The sequence below is a fragment of the Delphinapterus leucas genome, chromosome 6, assembly GCF_059928025.1.
Source record: "Delphinapterus leucas isolate spDelLeu-1000000601 "Yukka" chromosome 6, BTC_Dleu_Yukka2, whole genome shotgun sequence".
NCBI lineage: Eukaryota > Metazoa > Chordata > Mammalia > Artiodactyla > Monodontidae > Delphinapterus > Delphinapterus leucas.
In genome coordinates, this window is record NC_143134.1 from 82,374,795 (window position 1) to 82,402,785 (window position 27,991).

General features: G+C 37.9%; 1 protein-coding gene across 6 annotated transcripts in view; it reads left to right on the plus strand.

Annotated features, from left to right (window-relative positions):
• VPS13A (vacuolar protein sorting 13 homolog A) overlaps nucleotides 1-27,991 on the plus strand; it is a 273,758-nt gene that overhangs the window by 221,517 nt on the left and 24,250 nt on the right. The window contains exons 69-74 of one of the 6 annotated variants that reach the window (XM_089913320.1): nucleotides 4,993-5,078; nucleotides 8,293-8,416; nucleotides 11,017-11,091; nucleotides 12,989-13,944; nucleotides 25,146-25,221; nucleotides 26,153-27,958. In XM_089913320.1, coding sequence (XP_089769446.1) covers nucleotides 4,993-5,078; nucleotides 8,293-8,416; nucleotides 11,017-11,091; nucleotides 12,989-13,039 — 336 coding nt within the window. In that variant the 3' untranslated portion in view covers nucleotides 13,040-13,944; nucleotides 25,146-25,221; nucleotides 26,153-27,958. Of the gene's footprint in view, nucleotides 1-4,992; nucleotides 5,079-8,292; nucleotides 8,417-11,016; nucleotides 11,092-12,988; nucleotides 27,959-27,991 lie in introns of those variants that run through there. The other 5 variants (XM_089913319.1, XM_022573468.3, XM_089913321.1 and 2 more) reach the window with 5 other exon arrangements.

The window sequence follows — 27,991 nt, forward strand, 5'->3', positions numbered from 1 at the left end:
GCTTACATACTCAACTTTTCTAATGCAAAAGGGACCCTTATCAATAACCATACATTTTGTTACCTGTAGGTTCTGACAATTATATATAACGAATGTAGTTTCCTTTGTGCTTCCCTGTTTATTTCTTAAAGTTCTTAAATGATGATGGATAATTCATATATTTTTTTAATGAATAAGGCAAAAAATGCTTTTCCTTTAACACTATAGCATGTAAGTGAGGCTAACATGTCTTTAGTACTGGCTATTGTACTTGATACTTCAGGCAAATTCATTGATTTTTCTGCCTAACTTTGGTCTTGATGCAAAGACTACATGTGATTCCTAGCCCTGGTTTCGCTAATTCTTCATTTATTTTAAAGGGTATCCCAAATTATTTTAGTAGAAACATTCATACCTAGTACCTGATTGGGGTGAAGGAAGATAAGGTATTAATATTACACTATTTGAACGCTGTTAACCTAAAAAAAGTAAGCCAGCCTGAGCAGCTTTAGCAGCCTTCCTCAGCAACACCCAGCATCCAGGGATATTGAAGACCTTTTTCAGGTACCATGGAAGCGTGTGACTGATACTATCATGGTGTAGTGAAAAGCACTGGAATTAGAAGTGAAGAAACCACTTTTTTGAGCCCAGTTTTGCAACTGACAATATGACCCCAAGCAAGTCACTTAAATGTGATCTTAACCTAATAATACAAGGTTGTTGTGAAGATTAGATGGGAAGGACACTTAAATGATCCTCGATTTCTTCATGTGTAAAAGGAAGGGATTAGTTTGGATGAACAATAATATTCCTTGAGGTCTAAAATTCCAGGTTTTCAAAATAATACAAATGATGTTTTGAAAAGTATAAAGCTTCATATGTAGTGAATTTACAGAGTCAAATAATTTGGCAGGAAATTGTGACCAAAGGCATGACATTTGTAGATTCTTTACAGCATGATGGAAGATGATGGCTGATAAGCTATCACATTCTCTCTCATCCTTCTATGGGATTTAGTTCGAAGTTGTAGCTTCTTCTCATTCATTAATGCTGTTCTTATTCCATAGTCGCATGTTTTAATGGAGACTGACCAGCAAAATTTTGCTGTATATTGAGTTATCTTCGACGTGTTTATTTAAAGTTTGACCATTCATGTTTCAAGTGTTGCATTTAAGGTTTTTGATGAACTCCAAAAAGCACTGCATGAGTTACTTTTTTTTAGCTTTTATTTATATCAGATGCTATTGTGACTATTAAAAGTGGTTTAATTTCTTAAATGTACGGATTAGATTGGGTCTGAAAAGTGGAAAGTGATGAAAGGCAGACTCAACTGCAATACCCAGACTTAACATAATACTGAAATAGAAGTTAGTTACTTAGAATTGAACCATTAGCTTTCAAGTTATTTGAAGATTGTAATCGATTAATGGGGTTTATAGACTCTTGTCTTCTAGTAGTAGTGATGTTCTTGAGGAAATCAACATTTGTATTCTATATTTTAAAACTTGGCCATATAGAACAAAAGAAAATACTTTCAAGCTAATTTCTTTTCCAGTACCAAAAAACTGAAACAAAAGGATGTAAAGTTAAAAATAAAAGCTTCACTTCTAACCCCACCTCCACCGTTATCCTTCCCAAGCCCAGAGATAAATGCTGTGAACAGATTTGGTGGGTTACCACCAACCCTTCCAGAAATTCTTAGTAATTTATTCATTAAGTAAGTAATTCATTCTTAGTAATTTATTTTCAGTTATATCTTGCCCATCTTTCTGTATCAGTACACACAGATCTACCTTTTTTTAAAAATAAATTTATTTATTTTTGGCTACGTTGGGTCTTCGTTGCTGCACGCTGGCTTTCTCTAGCTGCGGCGAGCAGAGGCTACTCTTCGTTGCAGTGCGCGGGCTTCTTGTTGCTGTGGCTTCTCTTGTTGCGGAGCACAGGCTGTAGGCACACAGGCTTCAGTAGCTGTGGCTCAGGGGCCCTAGAGCGCAGGCTCAGTAGTTGTGGCACACGGGCTTAGTTGCTCTGCAGCATGTGGGATCTTCCCAGACCAGGGATAGAACCCGTGTCCCTCGCATTAGCAAGTGGATTCTTAACCACTGAGCCACCAGGGAAGTCCCAGATCTACCTTTTATTACCCTTGTAAGCAGGATTGTTTCTTTTTCATGCATAATGTCCCATTGTATGCCTATACTATAATTAAACAGTCTCCTGTTTCTGAACATTTAGGTTTTTTGCATTTAACACAATATAACCATGAAGATTCCTATAAGTATGTCTTCGCACACCTTTGCATAAGATAAATCATAGCAGTGGAATTGCTGGCTCAAAGGATACATTTATTTAACTTGAATTTTCTTGATTTTGAGTTAGATTGAACATTTTCTCATATGTTAATTGTCAGATTTTGTGTTTTGCTAGACTACCTGTTCATATCCTTTACACATTTTCCTATAGATTTTACTCATTTTTCTTCTGTTGGTTTATTCATATTACTAGAATTCTGTGTGTTATGAAATTAGTTATATATCACTGTATTGACAGATATTTTCCCAATTCTTTGATTTTTGTTTTATTTCTGTTTATTTGCTTACTGTTTTGCTATTCATTAGTGTTTAACTAATGCTATTCATTAGTTCCCTGTGCCACCAGGGAAGCCCTGTGTTTTATTTTTAACCCTTCACTTTGATTATTAAAATGTTATTTTATTCTAGTACTTCTGTAGTTTCATTTTGTATAGTTAAATCAGTGATCCATGTGGAATTAATTTGGTGTAAAGAGAGAAGTAGGAAAAAAATAAAAGAGAGAAGTAGGAATCTAGCTTTAGCCAGCAAGTTGCTTGAAGCACCATTTACTTGAAAATGCATGTTTTTCACCAATAATTTGAAATGCTGTCTTGATTTCTTAAATTCCTATGTTTGGATATATAGGATTTTATAAAATCCTATTGCATTTTGGTCAGTTTCTGGAATCTGTATTCTTTCTATTGCTATGTCTGTATACAATTTCCACTAGCATCAAACTGTTTCACGCCTGCAACTTTATAAATTGTATTAATATCTGCTAGAGTAGTTCTCATTCTCTTTTCATAATTTACTGGATAATATCACTTTTTTTTCTAGATAAATTTCATTACAATATTGTCAGATCACTTTTCCCCCTCCCCAAAACAAATGAACAAACATCATTTTGGGATCACATTGAGTGTGTATGTATAAAAATGGGGTGGGGGAATAACATCTTTATTATAATGAATTTTTTTATTCAAGAATAAGACATGGGGCTTCCCTGGTGGCACAGTGGTTGAGAGTCCGCCTGCCGATGCAGGGGACACGGATTCGTGCCCCGGTCTGGGAAGATCCCACATGCCGCGGAGCGGCTGGGCCCGTGAGCCATGGCCGCTGAGCCTGCGCGTCCGGAGCCTGTGCTCTGCAACAGGAGAGGCCACAACAGTGAGAGGCCCGCGTACCGCAAAATAATAATAATAATATAATAATAAGACATGGATTTCCATTTTCAAATTTTCCGTTATTCCGCTCAGTAGACTGTTACAGCTTTTAACATACAAATTCTGCATGTTATTTGTTAAACTTATGTGTAAATATTTATCTTTATTACTCTTGTAACCAGGATTGTTTTCCTTCCATTTTTCAAACTGATTATTGTGTTTATATAATAAAGTTACTGGATTTTGTGTACTTGAGTTTTCCAGATACTGTCATCTGAAAGTAATTTCTGCTCTTCCTCTCCAATATTTGATGCTTCTTTCTGTTAATAATTTATCATTTCTTAAAACATGACCCATTTTACCTAGTTTTACAAATTTATTTGCATAATTTATATGTTAATAATTTTTATTAATTTCTTCTGAATCTCTGGTTATGTCCCTTTTTTATTTGTAATTCCAGGAATTGGGGTTTAATTGCCCCACCCACTACAGTAAATAGTAAAGATACTCTTTCCTCAATATTAGGATCTTTGAAGTTAGAAAATTCTTCCATGCAGTCAATTTGTATGTTTTATCCTGCTGGGTTTTTTTTTTAACGTCTGTCTCCCATAAAAAGTCTATTGTATCAGCCTTCTAAAGCAACCTTATTATGAAGTCACTTGTTAGTTTTCTTCTAAATTACATAATTTTAGTTTTTTGATATAGCCTCATGGAACACAATTTTCCAGAATCTTTATATCCTCTTTTGGAATTTCTTCAAGAGATCTAACATTTTTGGCTAAATTTTTGATGTATCTTAGTCGCAGTTACATTGCTTGCCTTTAAAAAATAATAGTCTAGCCTGCTATATATTTTAAATAGCCAGAGTAACTCCATCCTCAGAGCAAATGATATTGAGAACAGATTTTAAAAAGCCTATTTTGCTTATGTAGTTAACTTTATGAGACAAAGAATTTTTGATCATGTCATGGATAGTGTTTCAGCAGTCTTAAAGATAAATAAAGGCTATTGCATATGCTGGTCCTGGGGTTTCCTGTTTGTCCAGAAATGGTCTGCTCCTTAATTTTGAATGAATTGTGAAATTAGCAAAGAAAAGCATGTTTGTAAGGCAGATAATGGAAATTCCAGGGAAGAGGCAAGGTGGGAGCTAATATAACTTATGTGATGCATATGTTTAAATATGTGTTAGTGTTTACATGTGTTTTTGTACAGGTATGATCAAATACTAATCTGTTTTTCAAGACAAAATGAATGTGATGGTTTAATAGTAACTTCAGTAGGTTCCACTTAAACTTTGTAAAATAACAGTATCTTCTAAAAATCTAGCATTAAACACTGGTATAGCTGCAATTGAGTAATCTTGAATAAAGCAGTACAAATAGGTGCTTTTAAAAAGGAAGCAGAAGTGATTTTGTGAATATTCAACTTTCTGACAATACGTTTACTGTGTAAGTGTGCTAATGATTTGCCCCCTTGAGAAAGGTTTTTAGAGGATCAGTAAGGCATTACTTGTATTAGAATAGGATATTATCAATTTTCTCACTCTCACCTTTTTTTTTTAGGTCATGGAAAATGGAAGATTTGCAAAATACAAATATTTTACCCATGTCATGATCAATAAAACAGACATGTTAATGATAACCAAAAGGTAACTTTCTTTCTCTAATATAATTTGATAAGGGGTTAACTGATAGCCACTCATGAAGTGAAGCAGTTTTTATTCACATCTTGTTCCACATATTTAACACTGATTCATGCTAATTATGGTTCTCTTGCTCTACAAGCCTCGTGCCTAAAACTTTGTACGCATACAGATAAATGCATAACCATGCACAAACATAATTTTAAATTAAATATTTTAGCATTTGTTTCAACCAACTAAATGGATAGAGAAATTCCTGTAAAACTATCCTCTCAAGGGTAGGCAATACCATTCCTTCCCCCTCTCTGAAAAGGTATGCAATTTCAGGTTGCCCCAGAAGTCAGTAGTCTTCTGGTGGTATCTAATCATTAGAATATATAGAGATTCACTCACATAAGTAGATATACCACTGGAGACATTAGTTTTTTGGGGGATACTCCCAACTACCGCCAAATCTTCAAATAAACCTGTAGACAGTAGAGGGATACATGTAAAAATACACAGTGGCATAGCCTCGGAGGGGCAAGTGTTTGCAGGAAGTATTATTATGAAACCACGGAAAAGAATAAGCAAGTGCAGTAGTAGGGTGGATTTCTGGATGATGCAGAGTGAAACTGTGGCTGAGGAGGAGAGATTATGGCTGAATAGAAAGGAGTGGCTAATTAAGCTGTGTGGCTTTGTTCACTGCCAAAAAGGTAAACTTTTATAAGCATCTTGTTGGTTCGAGTTGACTATTGAACTTAGCAATCATTTTTGATGTTTTTAATCCTAATAATTTCTGAGCCCCAAATTTATAGCACTATCTTAATTTTCTTGTTTAAAAAGTAACATAAAATATAGAAAACTCACACAGTATTAGAAGGTATAGATGTGAAAGCCAGTATTCATTCCATCTCAGATACCAGTCCCTCTTTTCCCCTTCCTAGAGACTACTTTTGTATCTTTGAAATATTCTATGTCTATACAAGCAAACATGCTATCAAAGCATACATCTGCCTATAAAGGCATACACATGCATATTTTAATGTAAATAGGAATCTATTTTAACACCATCCTGTACCTTAATTTTTTACTTAAGATCTATGTCTTTTTATTTATTTATCTATTTATTTATTTATTTTTGGCTGCGTTGGGTTTTCGTTGCTGCACACAGGCTTTCTCTAGTTGCGGCGAGCGGGGGCTACTCTTTGATGCAGTGTGTGGGCTTCTCGTTGTGTTGGCTTCTCTTTGTTGCAGAGCACGGGCTCTAGGCACGCAGGCTTCAGTAGTTGTGGCATGCGGGCTCAGTAGTTGTAGCTCGCAGGCTCTAGAGCACAGGCTCAGTAGTTGTGGCGCACGGGCTTAGTTGCTCCGTTGCATGTGGGATCTTCCCGGACTAGGACTTGAACCCATGTCCCCTGCATTGGCAGGCGGATTCTTAACCACTGCACCACCAGGGAAGTCCCAAGATCTGTGTCTTAAAGAGTATTCCATGTCAGCATGTGGAGATCTTTCTTAATTTGTAAATGACTGCCTGGTATTCATTCAGAAGTATGTGCTATAATGCACATCTAAGTTGTTTCTGAACTTTTATACTTACAGACAATGCTTCAACAGTCAATTTTCTTCATAGCAGCATTCACTCATGTTTTATTAACCCTTCTCCCCATTGACTGAGGGAAGGGTGACTCATCAGAGTTAAACAAGAGTCAGTTGCAAAGTTTATTATTTCCAGATCTTGCAACATATTTTTTTCTTTTGGCTGCGATGGTTCTTCGTTGCTGTGCATGGGCTTTCTCTAGTTGTGGCAGGTGGGGGCTACTCTTCATTGCGGTGTGTGGGCTTCTCATTGCGGTGGCTTCTGTTGTTGCGGAGCATGGACTCTAGGCACCCAGGCTTCAGTAGTTGTGGCTTGCGGGCTCTAGAGCACAGGCTCAGTAGTTGTGGCGCATGGACTTAGTTGCTCCATGGCATGTGGGATCTTCCCGGACCAGGGATCGAACCCGTATCCCCTGCATTGGCAGGCGGATTCTTAACCACTGTGCCACCAGGGAAGTCCATTGCAACATTTTAGAAATTACTTTCTTCTCAACATAGTAGACCTCTTTAAATGAGGTCACATAAACCTTGACAGAGTACATGTAGTAAGCTAGTTGTAGTTGATTGAAAGATGATATTTATACTTAGGAGGTCCTTTCTTTCCAAATTTTGCACTTGAAGATAAAGAATCTTTTAATCAGGAGAGGGAGTACGAGGCGCCTGAAATAAGATTAGCCTATCTTTGATTTTTCACATGGTTGAAGATGTACTGGAAGACCAGTAGGTTTGTTCCAGCAGCCCCTATAATCCAAGATTGGTGAAAGAGGGGATCAGAGGCAGAAGATTGAGATGAAAGAAATAAATCTACATTAGCTTTCTCCTTTTCCATTCTAGCCAGGTGCCAGCTGTTTCTTTAATTTAGTCCCTTAACTTAAAGTATATGTCACTTAAAGAAACCTCTGGTTGTACCTACAATTGATGTTTCAACCAGAAAGAAGATTTGGGGAAGAAAGACCTTTGAAGGAAAAATTAAATAGAATTATTATAGACAGAATGAATTTTCATCTCTTGATTTCCTTCCTCAAAATGGGGGGAGAACAAGAATTAATTTTAAAAACCTCTTTCTGATACAGGTTGGTAAATATATTACATGGAGTCTTAGTATTAAAAGCATTTTGTTCTAAAGCATTAATTACATGAAGGTTCTCCAAAATATTGCTTGGTAGCTGGTCCTCTACATTTTTCCTATTTCTTAAAAACATTCCTTATACATTTTACTTTATAAGTACTTTATGTTTTCTAATATAAGTATGTTGTGCTATACATTTCCCACTAAACGTTGCTACATAAATTTTATGTTTTCATTCTCATTCAGTTCAAACTATTTTCTAATTTCCTTTGAGATTCTTTGACCCGTGGATTTTTTTTTAGAAGTATGCTTTTAAGTAAGCATTTGGAAGTATTCTTGTTATCTTTCTGTTACTTGTTTTCTAGTTTAATTTCTTTATGATCTGAGAATATACTTTGCATGATTTCAGTTCTCTTAAATTCATTAACGTTTTTTATGACCCAGAATATAGTCTTTTCTGGTGAATGTTCTATGTGCCCTTGCAAAGAATGTGTATCCTGCTATTCTTATTATTATATTATTGGATATAAGTGCTTCAGTTTTTAAAGTGGTTTCTTTCTTTCTTTTTCTGAGTGGTGTGTTGTTTGTAACAAAAGGAACGTTTGGACAGCTTACATGTGAGTGGCAGTATAGTTTTGATGAGTTTACCAAAGAGCCATTCATTGTTCATGAGAGAAGGTTGCGCATTGAAGCAAAGGTATGTTGAATAGATTTTTTTGAAAACTTGGAACTGAAAACAACACATTAAAATAGTCTTTACTTTTGTAATGTTTCTCCCTCTTTTTTACATGTTGCTTGGTCTTTGTATGGTTTTTCTTTACACCTGCTGTCTTACTCAAGCTTAAAGAAAAGAAAGCTAGGCCAAGAAAAAATGTGCTACTTTATGTGCTCTTACATGGACCACAACGTTACTGGGCCCTCATTTTATACTCAGTAACAGAACCGCAGCTTTCCCACTGCTATCCAAGGCACTAAAGTGAGATATTTGTACACCTCAGAATCCCTAGCAGTTGCCTACAGAATTTTTTTCCCTGAAAATCTTGCTGATGGACACTTGAAAAGTTCTCGCTCTAACAGCCCATTATTGATAGTTCTTTCTCTTTTTATAGATATTATCTTCCTAATTCAGTTATAATCTTCTTGAATGCGGAGACCATTTCTCACTCTGATTTCTAGCAGCTAGAACAGTACTTGGTATTTGGATGTTGATATAAAATACAGCAAATTGCTAGTCATTTGGTAAATCATCAGAGTCTCTATATCCATTGTAAGTTGTGATGATTGCACTAGGTACTGTAGGTGACACAGAGAAATAAAAGATAATGTATTTGGCCTCACAGTATTTGACCAGACACCTATGTGAAAAGGGCCACTTTGGCACTGGCTGTATTAATCAGAAATATGTGACTCAGCCCAAGATAGTTTTGTTCACTGTTATTTTTGTTTGGTTTGATTTTGAGGGATTTAATTGGCTCATATAACTGAAAAATCCAAGTCTATATATTGTAGCTTAATTATGCTCAAATGATGTCATTAGTATTTATTCTCACACCCTTCCTCTCCTCCTTCATTTTGTCCATCTTTGCTGCCCTCATCTCTAGGTTCTACTTTCTTCAATTTGGCTTCATTCTCAAGCAGGCTATCGTTTGGTGACACTATGGCCAGCAGAAGTTCCAGGCTCATATCCTACTAGCTCAGCAGAATGAAAGCTTCTCACTGGGTCTCACTGGGCCACCTTTGGTCACTTCCTTGTTCCTGAACCAGTCACTTTAGTCAGGGGCTGGAATGGGCCAGTTGGCCAGGTGAGGGTCACAGGATCATTGTGGTGCTACCAAGAAGGAAGGGTCAGCTCTATATGAAGTTTTGGGAGTGAAAGAGGGTGAAAAATAGTTACCCAAAGAAGATTCAAGAAATTGTTACTGGAAGAAGGGGCACTGGATGCAGACAGGCAGAAACAACAGATTTCTTCTAGACTAGCCTATAGAACAGAACTGTCCCTAGGCCTTGTGCTTAACTAGTGAAGACCATTTATCCAATCTTACCATTCATTCCAAAGACATGGGGCAGCTCTTAAGTAGACTGGATGTTAGTTTTTGAGGATCTTAGACCAACTTACCCATTGAGAATTTCTCTGATTCACTCAGAAAATGAATAACCCTGTGGCCATATATGAAATGATGGATAGTAGTAGCTGTTAGGTTCTGCTGTAGCCCGTATTGCATTTCCTGGCTTCTTTATCTCCAAGGATAAACTTCTTACCTCCTTGATTTCTTCCCCTTTCACCTTTGCCTTGCGACCTTATATCAGCAATCATACTTTTTTTTTTTTAATAATCTGATTTCTTCTGGAGTCTGTATATGCATGGTTAGTTGAATTACTTATAGAAATTGTTAGACTAGTAAAATATTGCTTCTTCTGTGTCCTTACCCATGGTTAATAGAAGTAATCACCACACTCCTCCTCGATAATCCTATTCTGTTTGCCCCTCTAATGCTTAATATCCACCATTAGGTAGTTCTCCTCCCACAAACACAACAGAGTATCAAAGGAGTTTAAAAAATGGAGAACAGGGCTTCCCTGGTGGCGCAGTGGTTGAGAGTCCGCCTGCCGATGCAGGGGACACGGGTTCGTGCCCTGGTCCGGGAAGATCCCACATGCCGCGGAGCGGTTGGGCCCGTGAGCCATGGCCGCTGAGCCTGCGCGTCCGGAGCCTGTGCTCTGCAACAGGAGGGGCCGCAACAGTGAGAGGCCCGCGTACCGCAAAAAAAAAAAAAAAAAAAAAAAAAGTGGAGGACAATCGTATAGAATCTAAGACCCACCCTGATTTCTTTGATCCTGAAGCTACATTCTTACTGCATTCTTATTGGTTTAAAATGTCAGAAGTTACATATATAAACACATACATACACACACATACATACCTATACAACACGTGTATATGTATGCACACATACATGTGTACATTATTTTTGAGCTGAATTTATCATGAGGCCATAGCCAGATATCAAGAACTATCTGAGACATTACTTGGAGAGGGAAAACAGTGGTACTGCTTCTAGATTGATCTCCTTCCCATCCTCTGCATCAACCCTTGATGGCTTTAGCAACTGAAATCTCACCTAAAACTTTTTATCTTAGGTTTAGTGATAACGGATGGCTTAGAATTTAGTTTTTTTTTTTCCATTTGTGTTTGATTCTTCTTGATTTCTCATTCTTGGCTTTTTTTTGGTGGCACTTCTTTATGGTATTTCTACAACTAGATTCCCATGTTAATGAAGCTACTTATTCTATTTATAGGAGCGGGTGAAGTCTGTATTCCATGCCAAAGAGTTTGGAAAAATAATTAACTTCAAGACTCCAGAGGATGCAAGGGTAAATATAGTCAATCTTTTGGTTAAACAGATAGCAGCTTCTCATTTCAAAGCCATGTAAGTTGCATTATTCTTTAAGGCAGATGAGTTGTGTTTGTTTTTTAATTTTATGTTTGCATTTTGACAGTTTTAATATATGTAACTAGATAATATTTTCCCCAAATTATTTTTTCATTAGATTGAATTCAACACACCTACTTGTCTTTGAAATCAAATTGTTCTCTTATTTTAAATCCTAACTGTAATACTTTGCCAAAAAAAGCCAACAAATGAAAGAAATTAATGCACTCTAATGCTAATCTACCAGCTCCAGCAGGAAAAGTATAGCCCCACATTGTTTATTTCTCTACTGTATAGCTATAGTGATTTTTTTCCTTAAATTACTGTAGCCTGGCACAAGGGAAAAAGAGCCATGCCTGTGGTTAGAAAATCTGGGTTTAAATACTGGTTCTGTTCCTTCTTGACTGTAGGACCTTGGGGAATTCAGTTAACCTCAGCTTCCTCAAAATGTGAATTATGTGAACTGAAAAGCACTATACATACTTTAGGGATTATGGCAATTATAAGGAAGTGCACTGTCAAGAAAAGGAAGACTATGAATTGATTATCTACCTCGTTGGTCACAACTAAGACACTATTCCTGACACTGAAGTATACTCACTCTGTCGTGAAACTTACAATAAGAACACATGGGTTCTTTACTGAATGAATCCCTGGGCCTCCCGACCTCTCTGTGTTGGTCCTGGCTGGTTATGATTATTTACCAGTTCACTTCTCACATCTGGAGCTCAAACCAGAAACCTCTCCCACCCATACACATGTACCTTGGACCATTTAGCATGTGCTGTGCAATTTTCTATCTAAACATTGGGATATAAGGTAACACTGACATATTAACAGTAGAAAACTGAAAGGAGGCCAAGTTACAAAGAAAGAGGGATAAAGTTACTACACCCTCAATATGCATGTTGCCTGGAACAGGGAGACAGTAGAGCATGATGACAGCATGACTTTCAGGCCATCTTCTTTGTGCTGCTGAAGGACATTACCTTCAGTTTCTCTGTAATAAGTTTTCCATTTAATCTCTGTCACTGTGTTATTTTATCCCAGAAAGTTTCTTTTTAATCTTCCTGCTCTGCCAGAAACATCCAGAAAAGGCTACTGAGTCTGTTTCTCTTTCTCTACTTATCTTAGAGCTATTTTCACTAGGTTCTTCTTAAGTAAAAAAGCACAAATATCTTTGCTTAAGCTTTTCATAATGGGATAACACCAGTATCACCTCCATGGCTTTTATTTGTCATGCAGGTCTAATGATAATAGACATTATTGACAAAAAGGTTTACACTTCATTTGCATTTTAATTTTGTGATTTCAGATCCTTTCAAATTAGAAAAATGTATCATAAAAGCACCTAATATGCTCAAGAATGTTGCTATGCTACTACCACTGTAGAATTATATGTACTTATTCCTGCTTAATCAGTAGAATCCAGTATATGGAATCGTGAAGGTTTGTGATGCAGAACTGGCATAGGTTGAAAGGAATTCTGCATAGACGATTTTCACACTATGCCAGAGTTATTCAATCCAGCTGTCAAATTACCCTTCTCTCAGGATGCTTCATTTTACTTTGCTTATTCTGAAGATGAACATCTAAGTCCGAAGACCTTAGCAAAACATTATTACTACTGTTAAATCAAACCCAGTACCATTGTCCCTGAGTCATCTGGGCCATTTAAGTCAGTGAATGATCTCTCCTGCATAGAGAAGTTAATTATTGGCTATAGCAGTATACTCCTAACTAAACTGGAAAGACAACTTCTAGATTTTCATTCATTATATTTTGTCATTGCAAGTTCATTGAAGTTAAGTAAATGTTGCTTCATTTCCCCACAACAGTGGATCCTCAGAAAGCTAGAAGAAGCAAGAGAACCTTCCCCGAGCCTCTGACAGAGACTGCTGCCTGAAGATACACAGCAATAAATCATTACAATTTCTACCTTGTACCTTCTAAAACCTGTTTGGGGAGTATAGTATAGAAGTAATTTCAAGTACTTTAAAAAAAAAATCAGAATCAAGTAAAACAGTTATGTGATGAAACTATTTCAACTCTTTGGGGATCCGTTTGGTTTTCTAACCTGAATCATGCATCTGGTTACAATTCTAATTACTTTATAAAGGAAATATTTCTTTTATGAATCTTAAATATTTGCTCCAGGTGATTCTCTGTAATGGTGGAGAAATTGCCCATATTTAGCCTAAATTTAATGGAGCTAAATGTAATGTTCCTAGTTCACATTTTACAGTTCTATCATGCTTGCTTCAAGGTCCCTGAATGAGTGATGGGTGGGTATATGATCAAATCAAACATTGCCTTAGTGGTATAAGATAACCTTGGTGGTAGTTTCTTTAGAAACATGAAGTTCTTTTTACAGATAAATATTTTGGTATGATTTTCCTTATTTTTTTTAAATAGAGCGTAGGTTTGAATTACTATTTGAAGTACATAGCATGACTATGAAAAACAATCTTTTTTATTTTATGTAATACAGATTGACTAATACCCCTTCAAGCCTCATCCTAAGAAAGGCTTGAAGAAATGAGTGTGCTACCCAAAAAGGGAAGGCCCCTCTCAGAACTTTCAAGCCTTAGAAATACTTCCTCAAGCTAACTCCTTGAGATCTACTTGGTTTACCAAGGTCATGTTTAATAGATTGCTGACCTTAAAGGAAAATTCCTGAGGCCTTAACAATACCAACTTCCTATTCACTGGTAGTACGAAATAAACAAAAGTCCCACCATCTTAATACGAGTTATGCTTCAGAACAGACAGCCCCTCTCTATACGCATGCCAGGTAAGTGTATGTACCCTAAAGTCTAACCCAGTAACCTGTCCTGTTGGCAATAGATTGAGAATTTCTGGTTTTCTTTCTCTACAATTATTCAAGTGAGAATCACTCTTAAGTGTATACTCGTCAGAACAAAAATCATGGGCTGCACATTAGTAAAGATGTCAGGGGGGGTATTTTCCTTGATTTTTGTCCAAGATCCTTGTACCTTGATATTAATGGACTTTTTCAAGTGAAAGGGGATGAATATATGATTGTGAACCATGAAGAGAATGATGCAGTGTCTTAGTTATTGAATAATACAAAGTATTTGATGCATGTTGAACGTACCGCCAAATTACTATAAACTGTTTTTAGAATTGGAGACTATATAAGTCAATGGTTGTGAAATTCTCCTCAGATTCCTTGCTTTGTTGTAAAAGCTAAAATAAACAGCATGCCAGACTGTAATTGTATTTCTTCCTGACGAAATCTTGCTACTAAATATTATTGATTTTCCTCTGATTACAAATCTCATTGTTTATTAATAATAGTTTCCTTCAGAATTTTTTTTCTTTGCTGAACATAAATTTAGTCACGAGATGACAAATTTCAAATCTCATCATAGTGCATGCTCCCATGATGACCTTTATTCAAAGTAACATGCACTTTTTCTCTGTTGCTGAGCTCTGCCAATTTTGCATACGTTAGAATTAAACCTAAGAGTAGAGGTAGTCAGAAAGCTTTTATCAGATTGTCCTCATCTGAAATGTTGTTTTACTGGAGTTCTAGTCAGTGCCATTAGCCAAGTACCTCATTACCTACTCCAGTTTCATGACTTTATACTCAGAAAAATACAGACCCATAACTATTTGGGTATCCCATAGTAAAAGGGAAAAGTCTAAAAGAGTAAGGATAGAAATTCTTCTGGTATCCTCTGGAGGCCAGGCAAAGTGGGTCTTGTAACTACTACACATGCAAAGCCAGTGTGCCTATCCTTCCTGTTCCCTTACCAATAAGAACCTAGAAATATCTTTCCTTATTCTTTCTCTACCCATCAGTCATCTACCCACTAACACTTCCCATCAATTCCTGTTTCTAGAATGGAAAGACCCACGATTTCAAGAGCAGTAGTTTATTGTCTTAGAAGATTTTCTTCATCTAAACAAAGAACATAAGTAGATCACTAGATGTGTCAGTCTTTTTAGCATAACATTTTACAATTATGTGTTTGATTCTGTAGTCTTTTTCTTGAATATTACAGAGTCCATAATCTTATGGTATTTAAAAATAATCTACCCTGAATTACATTTAACTGTGTTTAGTGGCTCTCTGCTTGAGAATTGCAAACTTGTCTTCGTCTTTTGGTAATTGCAATGGAAGGTGTCCTGAGTATCCTGTCCTTTATCTCTTTGTATTGATATTATGTGTTAGCTATAGCCCTATACCCTTCATGTATCTTGATACGTGTTTATTGTATGAAGCTGAAGGCAGAGTGTCTGTTCCCTGCCAACTCTCCTCCAGAAAACTATGATCCCTAGACATGGCAACTTTTTTTTTAAGAATCAATTTTATTTATTTTTGGCTGTGTTGGGTCTTCGTTGCTGTGTGCGGGCTTTTTCTAGTTGCAGCGAGCGGGGGCTACTCTTGGTTGCAGTGTGCGGGCTTCTCATTGTGGTGGCTTCTCTTGTTGCGGAGCACGGGCTCTAGGTGCATGGGCTTCAGTAATTGTGGCACACAGGTTCAGTAGTTGTGGCTCACGGGCTCTGGAGCGCAGGCTCAGTAGTTGTGGTGCATGGGCTTAGTTGCTCAGTGGCATGTGGGATCCTCCCAGACCAGGGATCGAACCCATGTCCCCTGCATTGGCAGGCAGATTCTTAACCACTGCTCCACCAGGGAAGTCCCTAGACATAGCAACTTTGATTTCTGATACAATAAGAAGCTTGTGATTTCTTCACATTTACAAAATACTCTCTGAACCAAAGAGCATGTGCACTTCTGCAGTGGCTTCCCTATTAAAGTATGTATGTTGGCTGCTTCTTCCCTGGTGTCAGCAAGACCTTGGAATTTTTCCCAGGCTCAGTTTAGTACAGCTGAGTTATTTTCTGGTTCCTAAATAATCATGACTAGCTTTAGGCAGTCCTTCCCTGTCCCTCTCTCCTCCAGAATCCTAATCCATCCCCAAATTATCCTGTGGCCTCCAAATAAGGAAATCTTCTTAAACTTATTTATCATTTCCATAAAATTATCTCTCTCATTTTTTCCAGTGGTAGTAGCAGTAATATAATACTGTCCCAGTGAATATATACGCACCTAGCTCATCTCTTAGAAATAGCCTACAAAGTAGTATCCTATTCCTGTCTGGTAAAAAATAAAGACACTACTCAGTGCCGAATTTTATGAACCTTATTCAGTCATGAGTTACCAGTTTTAGTTGGTACTTCAGGCCAAGCCAAAGCCCCAGTATTAAAAAGGTTGGGACAAGGTACTGGGTTAGTTTGCCTGTAGGAACTGAAAGTGTACACCGCATACACTGAAGGGGGAGAAGTAGCTGTTTGGAATTGGGTGTTTTCATTCCCCAGCCAACACAAGTCAGAGAAATCTGTTTGGGTTCCAGGGCCATTGCTTTACCTTTTCTCAAGATCAGCTAAAATCCTCATCAAGCACGGTGTTTTTCAAACTGTAGTTCTTAACCCATTAGTGAGCCGTAAAATCAGTTCAAGATCAGCATATTTTAAAAATAGAATAGCAAAGAAAAGAAGAGAGTTCTGCGTGTAACAAGGTTAAATATTGTTTCCTGAAATATCGTTTCAGTTAAATAATCTATACTGTGTGTACCGGGTCACAATATAAAACGTACTTTCTTATTGGGAATTGCAATTTGGGGGGGCAGGGAGAAAACCCTTGGAAGCCAGTGCTGTAGGAGGCGTTCACCATCCAGTGACTGTTGAAACAATCTGGGCTGTGCCAAGTTGTGAGCACTGCCTTTTTCTTTTGAGTGAGAAGACAGTATAGCTCTTGTTTCAGAAATGTTTCCCTTTCCTGGTGTGTATCAGATACCCTTAGATACCTGTGTAATATGTTCCACTAGATATCAGTGGTCTAGAAAAAGCGTAGACACGTTAGATCCACAAACAGCAAGCACCCAAAAAAGGTCATAGGCTATCCTTTACATGTATTTCAATCTCTCGCGCACTAAGCATTCTACTGAGATGGGCACAGAAGTTCTCCTTTTAAGTACATTGAATGTGCTCCATCTGCCTTCTGTCTGATTCACCATACAGGTGGCACAGGCAAATGGGGAGCTTATTCATGGGTCACAATCTTTTAGGGCCAAAATACTTACTCTCTGGAGGGTGCTAAATAAATGCCAGTGCTGTTTAGCTGAAAATAATTGGATTTCCTAATTTCTGTAGGATTCAAGTAGAAAACACACATAACCTGATTCTTTTTGCAAGATTCAATACAAAATTTATTCACTCTGGTTTTCTTTGGTGCTACCCAGTATCACTGATAGCTCCTTCGCATACTCTAAACGAGGACCATCCACCCTCCTGCCCAATCCTTTGAAATATACTTTTGAAATTATACCTTACTGCTAATGCTATACCTAATCAAGCTAGCACTGATCAGTTAAAATTTTTAGGATTCTTATCATCTATATTTTTGATCACTGCCCAAAACAGCTATCAGGGCAGACCTTTTCTCCTGCTTCTTTTCTTTCTACCACAGTTGGTGTAAAGCAGTACTTGTTTCAGGGCTATCCTAAAAGGCTAGCACAAGGACTGAGAATATGCTGGATCCTACTCTTTTACAAACCTTCTTCATGTTTCTTTAATGGAAACCTTTTTTTACTTTATTTCCTCTTTTGTAAGGTAAATTGTTCAATGTCATTTTTTTTAAAGTTTTGCTTTACAATTACAGATTAGTTCTTTTCTAAAAGCATTATGGCATTTCCAAAAAAACTGGTAATTCTGGTTACCCAATGAGCCATGTAAGAGATGAAACTTCAAATTTTATAGGTTGATATGAGTATATTTTTAAAGTTTTTATTACTTTATACAAATCCAAAGTTATTTGTATTATAGTTTAGCACCTGCTGTGATATCTGTCAGCCTGAAAATCCCTGTCCGTCACTGAATACCATTCACATTCATTTAGTATTGCTCTGATAACTTTAATAATGGGTTCCTTCTAATGAAGTCCTTGTAATAAGAAACCCTGTAAGAGTAATATAATAAAAAGTCTAATAATGAGAAGTGTACTTAAAATAGATCGTGTTGGAAACCCCCAACATTTCTTCTAATGCCATCATACCACCAGCGTTCTATTGGCTACCCAAAAGTTTCCACTTTGGGACCTGAAAAATGTTCAAGTAACAATGTAGACTACATTGAAATGTTCTCAATGTCAATAATTTTATACCGACACTCACAGACTATTAGAAATTGTATGTGGGACTTGTTGCAAGGTCAGGTTGTTGTAGACCTTTTAAAATGATCATCTCCGTAAGTGAATATGTGTATTACATATAAAATTGAACTCTTCAGGGAATGTGCACTTTAAAAATATTTCCTTACTAATTTTTGTATTGACCAAATAGTCTGCTCCTTTGGAATGCTTATTCTTTAGCAAAAATATGGTCGTTGATGATGACAGTTCTTTAAATGTCTGTTTCTGCATCGGTGCAATATTTCCTTCACTTTTGGGTTCCTTATACTTATGTCTGACCCAGTTGCCTGTTATACAGTCTCTGCCTTGATTTTGTGTGTTCTGGTAAAATAATTAATTTATAAACACAAACGTTTACAGTGAAGTTCTTCCTCTTGAAATTGAACTTAGTCTTATTTTCCACTGAAAATTGGTTGGCTATGTTCACCAATGACTTTTTTCTAAATAATAATAATTTCTTGCTATTGGTAGAATTGGATTGCTTGATCACTGACTGCCCAGTTTAACTATGTGTACCTCTTTCAAATAAATTGAGTCAAATAAAGATTTCTGATCTTCAGTCTGCCTCTGTCTTTAGTTACTGGATAGAACTAGAAACATTACCAATAAGCCTTCCCTTACCTATCTAAACTCTGCCCTCTGTGGGTTCTAAATAAATGTAGATAACTATCAGATTGCCCAAGGTCCTAATTTTGCAGTCAAAGCTGACAGCATTCCAGCCTAGCATGATCAGTGCTGACTAAGAGGTTGAGTGGTAATATCTAGTAAATTCTTAAGCACCAAGACTGTGCCTCCCAACATCAGAAAACTTCAAATGGCTCATTTCCGAGGTAAGTAACGAGTATATTTTGAAAGAAGGGCTAGGAGAGAATTTTCTACTTGCAGAATTAATATTAGCAGAGATAAGTAATATCTGTCTTCTAATATGGAGAGTTCAGCCTTTCCATGAGTTAAGAAAATATTATATTACTACCTTTTGTTAATTTATTCAACAGCCCTCTGCAATTAGAAGTGATTCAAAGCCATTTTCTTATATGCTTTGTCAGCCAAAGATAAAAATAATAACTCAGTGCTAGAAAGTGCCTAAAAACAAAATTCCTCGTTGTTTAATTCCTCTGGTTACTGAGTCTCTTGAGCCCTTTTCACTTAATTGGATGATCTGAAGCAGCTCCTTACCTTTAGAGCATGGTGTCCACCCCCCACCCCGGCTCGTTTTGCTTTTTGTTTTTTACATTTCTAGATATCTTTGAGAGCTACTTCTCCATTCTTTGGGGTTTGTTTTTTGTTTTGGTTTTTTCAGTCTATTGATTGATCTTTTTTTTTATTAGAATATAGTTGATTTACAATATTATATGAGTCTCAGGTAATACAACATAGTAATTCAATTTTTAAAATTTTTATTTTATATTGAAGTATAGTTGATTTACAGTGTTGTGTTTCAGGTATACAGCTAAGGAATTCAGTTATACACATATCCATTCTTTCTCAGATTCTTTTCCCATATAGGTTATTACAGAATATTGAGTAGAGTTCTGTGTGCTATACAGTTGATCCTTATTGATTATTTTATATATAGTAGGGTGTATATGTCAATACCAAACTCCTAATTTATCCCTCCCTCCCACTTTACCCTTTGGTAACTAACCGTAGGTTTGTTTTTGAAGACTGTGAGTCTGTTTCTGTTTTGTAAATACATTCAATTGTATCATTTTTTTTTTTTTTTTTAGATTCCACATACAAGTAATATCAACTGATATTTGTCTTTGTCTGACTTACTTCACTTAGTATGATAATCTTTAGGTCCATCTGTGTTGCTGCAAATGGCATTGCTTCATTCTTTTTTATGGCTGAGTAATATTCCATTGTATATATGTACCATATCTTCTTTATCCATTCCTCTGTCAGTGGAAATTTAGGTTGATTCCATGTCTTGGCTATTGTAAATAGTGCTGCTATGAACATTGGGGTGCATGTATCTTTTCAAATTATGGTTTTCTCTGGATATATGTCCAGGAGTAGGATTGCTGGATCCTATGGTAGTTCTACTTTTAGATTTTTAGGGAACCTCCATACGGTTCTCCATAGTGGTTGTACCAGTTTTACAGTCCCACCAACAATGTAGGAAGGTTCCCTTTTCTCCACACCCTCTCCGGCATTTGTTGTTTGGAGAGTTTTTTTTTTTTTAATTTATTTATTTTATTTATTTTTGACTGCATTGGGTCCTTTGCCGCAGCGCACAGGCTCTCTCTAGCTGCGGCGAGCGGGGGCCACTCCCCGCTGCGGTGCGCGGCCCCCTCATCACAGCGTCCCCTCTCGCTGCAGAGCACTGGCTCTAGGCAAGCAGGCCTCAGCAGTTGTGGCACGCGGGCTGAGCAGTTGTGGCTCGGGGGCTCCAGAGTGCAGGCTCAGTAGCCGTGGCGCATGGGCCCAGCCGCTCTGCAGCATGTGGGATCCTCCCGGACAAAAGCCCGAACCTGTATCCCCTGCACTGGCAGGCGGACACCCAACCACTGTGCCACCAGGGAAATCCTTGGAGACTTTTTGATGATGGCCATTCTGACCCGTGTGAGGTGATACCTCATTGTAGTTTTGATTTGCATTTCTCTAATAATTAGTGATGTTGAGCATCTTTTCATGTGTTGGTTGGCCATCTGTATGACATTTCTTTGGAGAAATGTCTGTTTAGATCTTTTGCCATTTTTTAATTGGGTTGTTTGTTTTTTGATATAGAGCTGCATGAGCTGTTTGTATATTTTGGAGATGAAGCCCTTGTTGGTTGCTTCATTTGCAAATATTTTCTCCCATTCTGTAGGTTGACTTTTCATTTTGCCTGTGGTTTCCTTTGCTGTGCAAAGGCTTTTGAGTTTAGTTAGATCCCATTTGTTTACTTTTGTTTTTATTTTCATTACTCTGGGAGGTGGATCGAAAAAGATCTTGCTGAGATTTATGTCAAAGAGTGTTGTGCCTATGTTTTCCTCTAAGAGTTTTATAGTGTCTGACCTTACATTTAGTTCTTTAATCCATTTTGAGTTTATTTTTGTGTATGGTACTAGAGAATGTTCTAATTTCATTCTTTTACATGTAGCTGTCTAGTTTTCCCAGCACCACTTATTGAAAAGACTGTCTTTTCTCCATTGTATATTCTTGCCTCCTTTGTCGTAGATTGACCATAGGTGCATCGGTTTATTTCTGGGCTTTCTATCCTGTTCCATTGATCTGATTTCTGTTTTTGTGCCAGTACCATACTGTTTTGATTAGTGTAGCTTTGCAGTATAGCCTGAAGTCAGGGAGTCTGAATCCTCCAGCTCCATATTTCTTTCTGAGGATTACTTTCGCTATTCGGGGTCTTTTGTGTTTCCATGCAAATTAAAAATTTTTTGTTCTAGTTCTGTGAAAAATGCTATTGGTAATTTGATAGGGATTGCATTGAATCTGTAGATTGTCTTGGGTGGTATAGTCATTTTGACAATATTGATTCTTCCAGTCTAAGAACATGGTGTATCTTTCCATCTGTTTGTAGCATCTTCGATTTCTTTCATCAACGTCTTATAGTTTTCAGAGTACAGGTCTTTTGCCTCCTTAGGTAGGTTTATTTCTATGTATTTTATTCTTTTTGATGTGATGGTAAATGGGACTGTTTCTTTAATTTCTCTCTTTCTGCTCTTTCATTGTTAGTGTATAAGGAATACAAAATATTTCTGTGTATTAATTTTGTATCCTGCAACTTCACTAAATTCATTGATGAGTTCTAGTAGTTTTCTGATAGCATCTTTAGGATTTTCTATGTATAGTATCATGTCATCTGCAAACAGAGACAAATTTACTTCTTTTCCAATTTGGATTCCTTTTATTTCTTTTTCTTCTCTGATTGCCGTGCCTAGGACTTCCAAAACTATGTTGAATAAAAATGGCAAGAGTGGATATCCTTGTCTAGTTCCTGATCTTAGAGGAAATGCTTTCAGATTTTCACCATTGAGAATGATGTTAGCTGTGGGCTTGGCATATATGGTCTTTATTACGTTGAGGTAGGTTCCCTCTATGCCCGCATTCTGGAGAGTTTTTATCATAAATGGGTGTTGAATTTTGTCAAAGGTTTTTTTACACCCACTGAAATGATCATATGGTTCTTATTTTTCAGTCTGTTAATGTGGTATATAACACTGATTGATTTGTGTATAATGAAGAATCCTTGCATCCCTGGGATAAACCCCACTTGATCATGGTGTATGATCCTTTTTAATGTATTGTTGGATTTGGTTTGCTAGTATTTTGCTGAGGACTTTTGCATCTATGTTCATCAGAGATATTGGCCTGTAATTTTCTTTTTTTGTGGTATCTTTGCTTGGTTTTGGTATCAAGGTGATGGTGGCCTCATAGAGTGAGTTTGGGAGTGTTCCTTCCTCTGCAATTCTTTGGAAGAGTTTCAGAAGTGCAGGTGTTAACTCTTCTCTAAATGTTTGATAGAATTCACCTGTGAAGCCATCTGGTCCTGGACTTTTGTCTGTTGGAAGTTTTTTAAATCACAGTTTCAATTTCAGTACTTGTGATTGGTCTGTTCATGTTTTCTATTTCTTCCTGGTTCAGTCTTGGAAGTTTGTACCTTTCTAAGAATTTGTCCATTTCTTCCAGGTTGTCTATTTTATTGGCATATTGTTGCCTGTAGTAGTCTCTTATGATCCTTTGAATTTCTGTAGTTTCAGTTGTAACTTCTTTTCATTTCTAATTTTATTGATTTGAGCCTTCTCCCTTTTTTTATGAGTCTGGCTAAAGGTTTATCAATTTTGTTTATCTTTTTGAAGAACCAGCTTTTAGTTTCATTGACTTTTCTATTGTTTTCCTCTTCTTTATTTCATTTATTTCTGCTCTGATCTTCATGATTTCTTTCCTTCTACTAACTTTGGGTTCTGTTTGTTCTTCTTTCTCTAGTTGCTTTAGGTGTAACGTTAGGTTGTTTGAGATTTTTCTTGTTTCCTGAGGTAAGATTTTATTGCTATAAACTTCCCTCCTAGAACTGCTTTTGCTGCATCCCCTAGGTTTTGGAGTGTCGTATTTTCGTTGTCATTTGTCTCTAGTGTTTTTTGATTTCCTCTTTGATTTCTTCAGTGATCCATTGGTTGTTTAGTAACATATTGTTTAGCCTCCACATGTTGGTGGGTTTTTTGGTTTTTGTTTTTCTTTTCCGGTACGCGGGCCTCTCACTGTTGTGGCCTCTCCTGTTGTGGAGCACAGGCCCCGGACGCGCAGGCTCAGCGGCCATGGCTCACGGGCCCAGCCACTCCGCGGCATGTGGGATCTTCCAGGACTGGGGCACGAACCCATGTCCCCTGCATCAGCAGGCGGACTCTCAACCACTGCACCACCAGGGAAGCCCCATGTTGGTGTTTTTTACAGTTTTTTTCTTGTGATTGATTTCTAATCTCATAGTGTTGTGGTCGGGAAAGTTGCTTGATATGATTTCAGTTTTCTTAAATTTACTCAGTGCTTGCTGTGTGGCCCAGAATGTGATCTATCCTGGAGAAAGTTCCATGTGCACTTGAGAAGAAGGTGTATTCTGCTGCTTTTGGATGGAATGTTCTGTAAATATCAATTAATCCCCTTGGTCTAATGTGTCATTTAAGGCCTGTGTTTCCTTATTGATTTTCTATCTGGATGATGTCCATTGATGTAAGTGGGGTGTTAAAGTCCCCCAGTTTTATTGTGTTACTGTTGATTTCTCCGTTTATGGCTGTTAGCATTTGCCTTATATATTGGGGTGCTCCTATGTTGGGCACATGTATATTCACAAGTGTTAGATCTCTTGGATTGATCCCTTTATCATTATGCAGTGTCCTTCTTTGTCTCTTATAAATCTTCATTTTAAAGTCAATTTTGTCTGATATGAGTATTGCTACTCCAGCTTTCTTTGGATTTCCATTTGCGTGGAATACCTTTATCCATCCCCTCGCTTTCAGTCTGTATATGTCCCTAGATCTAAAGTGGGTCTCTAGTGGACACTATATATACGGGTCTTGTTTTCATGTCCATTCAGCCAGCCTGTGTCTTTTGGTTGGAGCATTTAATCCATTTTCCTTTGAAGTAATTATCATATGTATGTTCCTACTGCCATCTTGTTAATTGTTTTGGATTTGTTTTTGTAGGTCTTTTTTCTTCCCTTCCTCTTTTTTTTCCTTTGTGATTTGATGACTATCTTTTGTGTTGTGTTTGGATTGCTTTTTCTTTTTTGTATGTGTATCTATTGTAGGTTTTTGGTTTGCTGTTCCCATGAGGTTTTGATATAGCAGTCTGTATATAAACAAGATTGTTTTAAGTTGCTGGTCTCTTAATATCAAATGCATTTCCAGTACCCTGCATTTGTACTCTCCTCAGGATTGCTGGTTTTGATAAATTTGTGTGTAAATGATTTCCTACGTTTACTGTATGTTTGCCTTTACTGGTGAGCTTTCCCATTCGTAATTTTCTTGTTTCTAGTTGTGGCCTTTTCTGCCTAGAGAAGTTCCTTTAGCATTTGTTGTAAAGCTGGTTTGGTGGTGCTGAACTCTATTAGCTTTTGATTGTCTGTAAAGCTTTTCATTTCTCTGTCAAATCTGAACAAGAGCCTTGCTGGGTAGAGTACTCTTGGTTGTAGGTTTTTCCCTTGTATCACTTAAATACATAGTGCTACTCCCTTCTGGCCTGCAGGGTTTCTGCTGAAAAAATCAGCTGATAACCTTATGGGGATTCCCTTGTTTCTTATTTGTTGCTTTTAACATTTTCTCTTTGTTTTTAATTTTTGTCAGTTTTACTAATATATGTGTCTCGACATGTTCCTCCTTGGGTTTATCCTGTATGGGACTCTGCACTTCGTGGACTTGAGTGAGTATTCCCTTTCCCATGTTAGGGAAGTTTTTAGTTATAATCTCTTCAAATGTTTTCTCAGGTCCTTTCTCTCTCTCTTCTCTTCTGGGACCCCTGTAAGGGGAATGTTGGTGTGTTTAATGTTGTCCCAGAAGTCTCTTAGACTGTCCTCATTTCTTTTCATTCTTCTTTCTTTATTCTGTTCTGTGGCAGTGATTCCCACCACTCTTTCAGCTCACTTATTTGTTCTTCTGTCTCACTTATTCTGCTATTGATTCATTCTAGTGTATTTTTCATTTCAATTATTGTATTGTTCATCTGTTTGTTCTTTAAATCTTCTAGCTCTTTGTTAAACATTTCTTGTATCTTCTTGGTCTGTGCCTCCATTCTTTTTCCAAGATCTTGGGTCGTCTTTACTATCAATACCTTGAATTGTTTTTCAAATAGATTGCCTATCTCCAATTCACTTAGTTGTTCTTCCGGGGTTTTATCTTGTTCGTTTGTCTGGAATATGTTTCTCTGCCATTTCAGTTTGTCTAACTTTCTGTGTTTTTGGCCTCCTTTCCTCAGGCTGCAGGATTGTAGTTCCTCTTGCTTCTGGTGTCTGCCCCCCAGTGGGTGAGATTGATTTAGGGGCTTGTGCAGGCTTCCTGGTGGGAGGGACTGGTGCCTGCCCACTGGTGCATGGAGGTGGGTCTTGTCCCTCTGGTGGGCAGAAATGTGTCAAGGAGTGTGTTTAGAGGTGGCTGTGAGCTCAGTACAACTTTAGGCTGCCTGTCTGCTAATGGGTGGGGCTATGTCTCCCCACCCCATGACTGCTGGTTGTTTGGCCTGAGGCCTCCCAGCACTGGAGCCTGCAGGCTGTAGGGTGGGGCCACTTCTTGGTGCCAAAACGGTGACTTCTGGGAGAGCTCACACCAATCAATATTCCCTGGGTCCTTCACCACAGGTGTCCTTGCACAGAGAGAGCCACAATCAACCCCCACCTCTTCAGGAGACCCTCCAATACCCACAGGTAGGTCTAGTCCAGTCTCCTATGAAATCACTGCTTTGTGCTGGGTCCCAGTGCACGTGAAAACTTGTGTGCGCCCTCCAAGAGTAGAGTCTCTGTTTCCCTCAGTCCTGTGGAGCTCCTGCACTCAAGCCCCACTGGCCTTCAAAGCTAAATGCTCGGGGGACTCCTCCTCCTGATGCCGGACCCTCCGGCTGGGGAGCCTGACGTGGGGCTCAGAACTCTCCTGTGGGAGAACCTCTGTGATATAATTATTTTCCAGTTTGCGGGTCACCTACCCAGTGGGTATGGGGTTTGATTATATGGGGTGTGTGGGTGCGGTGACCCGTGTGTGCTCCCAGTACGGTGGAGGCAGCAATCAGCCCCTGTTCATGGGTCTTCCAGTGGCAGCAGTGGCCCCCATGCCCCCGGGATAGTGGGGGCAGCAACTGGCATGTGCTCCTGTGTTTCTTAGTGGTGGTGGCAGCCCATGCTCTCCCGGGACAGCAGGGGCAGCGATTGGCACCTGCTTCCACGTCTCCCGTTCTTTGTTTTCTTGTGCAAAATTGTCTTGGCTATTCCTGGACTGTTACTGTTCTAGATAAAATTTTAATATCGTTGTCAGGTTTCACAAAAACTGTTGCTTTTGCCTTCATTTCTTGAGTGAAGTTTAGCTTTTAAAGCTTAATATTACTATTGTAGAATCACTAGCTTCTTATAAGCTTAATTTCTGTCTTTTCCAGCATAGCTGTTCTCTTCTTCAATAGATTCACACTTGGAAGTGTTCCAACAGAATGAGAACCTGACTATCCTAAGTGGCTGATAAAGGCTTATTGCAGTTACAGGAATGCTGATTGTTCCATAACATATGTAACTAATCTGGGTACATTTTGTAGACTGGTGATAAAACATGTCACATCTTAAATCTCTGAACGATGTGCTTACGTGTGTATGTGTATTTATATGTGTGTACACACCTTCAAATAAAAAACAGAAACAAAACCATCTTGGGCCTTTGATTTGAAGCACTCTGCACTTCCCAGGTGATTCTGCTTCTGCTTTACTGAGCCAGCTACTAAGGGAACCTCAATGCGATGATGAATAGACTTGCCTCAAAAAGGAGGATGAAGGGGCGCAGAATATGCCATCCCAAAATATGCCTCTTTGGCATAAGGATTATTTTGAGCGGATTATTTTTAAGAAACAGACAGAAGAAAAGCTCTAAAAATCTAGTAGAAGTTACTCATTTGTAGGAGACATTTACATTTATAAGAGAAATTTTTATTTGTAAGTGTGTCTTCTAATCTGTGCCAGGAAGAGAAGGATGACTCTAAATCACAAGAAACTCTTATCAGTGGAGAAGATACCCAACTTAAATCTGCGTAACAACCTTACTCTGTTTACTGTGTTTTTCCTAGTAACTTCCCATAACTGGCCTTCTCCACCTCCCAACATTTTTCTTGTATCTTTAGCTGAAAAAGGAATTTAAGATGATGGCTTGGGCTATTTGAGGGAGTTAGTTTTCCAGGGTCTCCCCCATGTATACAGGATGTATACATGTTATTTGTTTTCTATTTGTTTTTCTCCTGTTAATCTGTCTTTTATTACAGGGGTGGGGTCTCAGCCAACAACCTAGAATGGTAGAGGGAAAATTTTTTTTCCTCACTGACAGTTTGGTGACCCGTGATGGGATCTGCTGAAACACTGTACTTCTTCTGGAGCCTGAAGATAGGAACCTGGAAAACTGGCAGAAGCCAGCGAAGGGTAAGAATTCTTACCAAAGTCACCTCTCTTGGA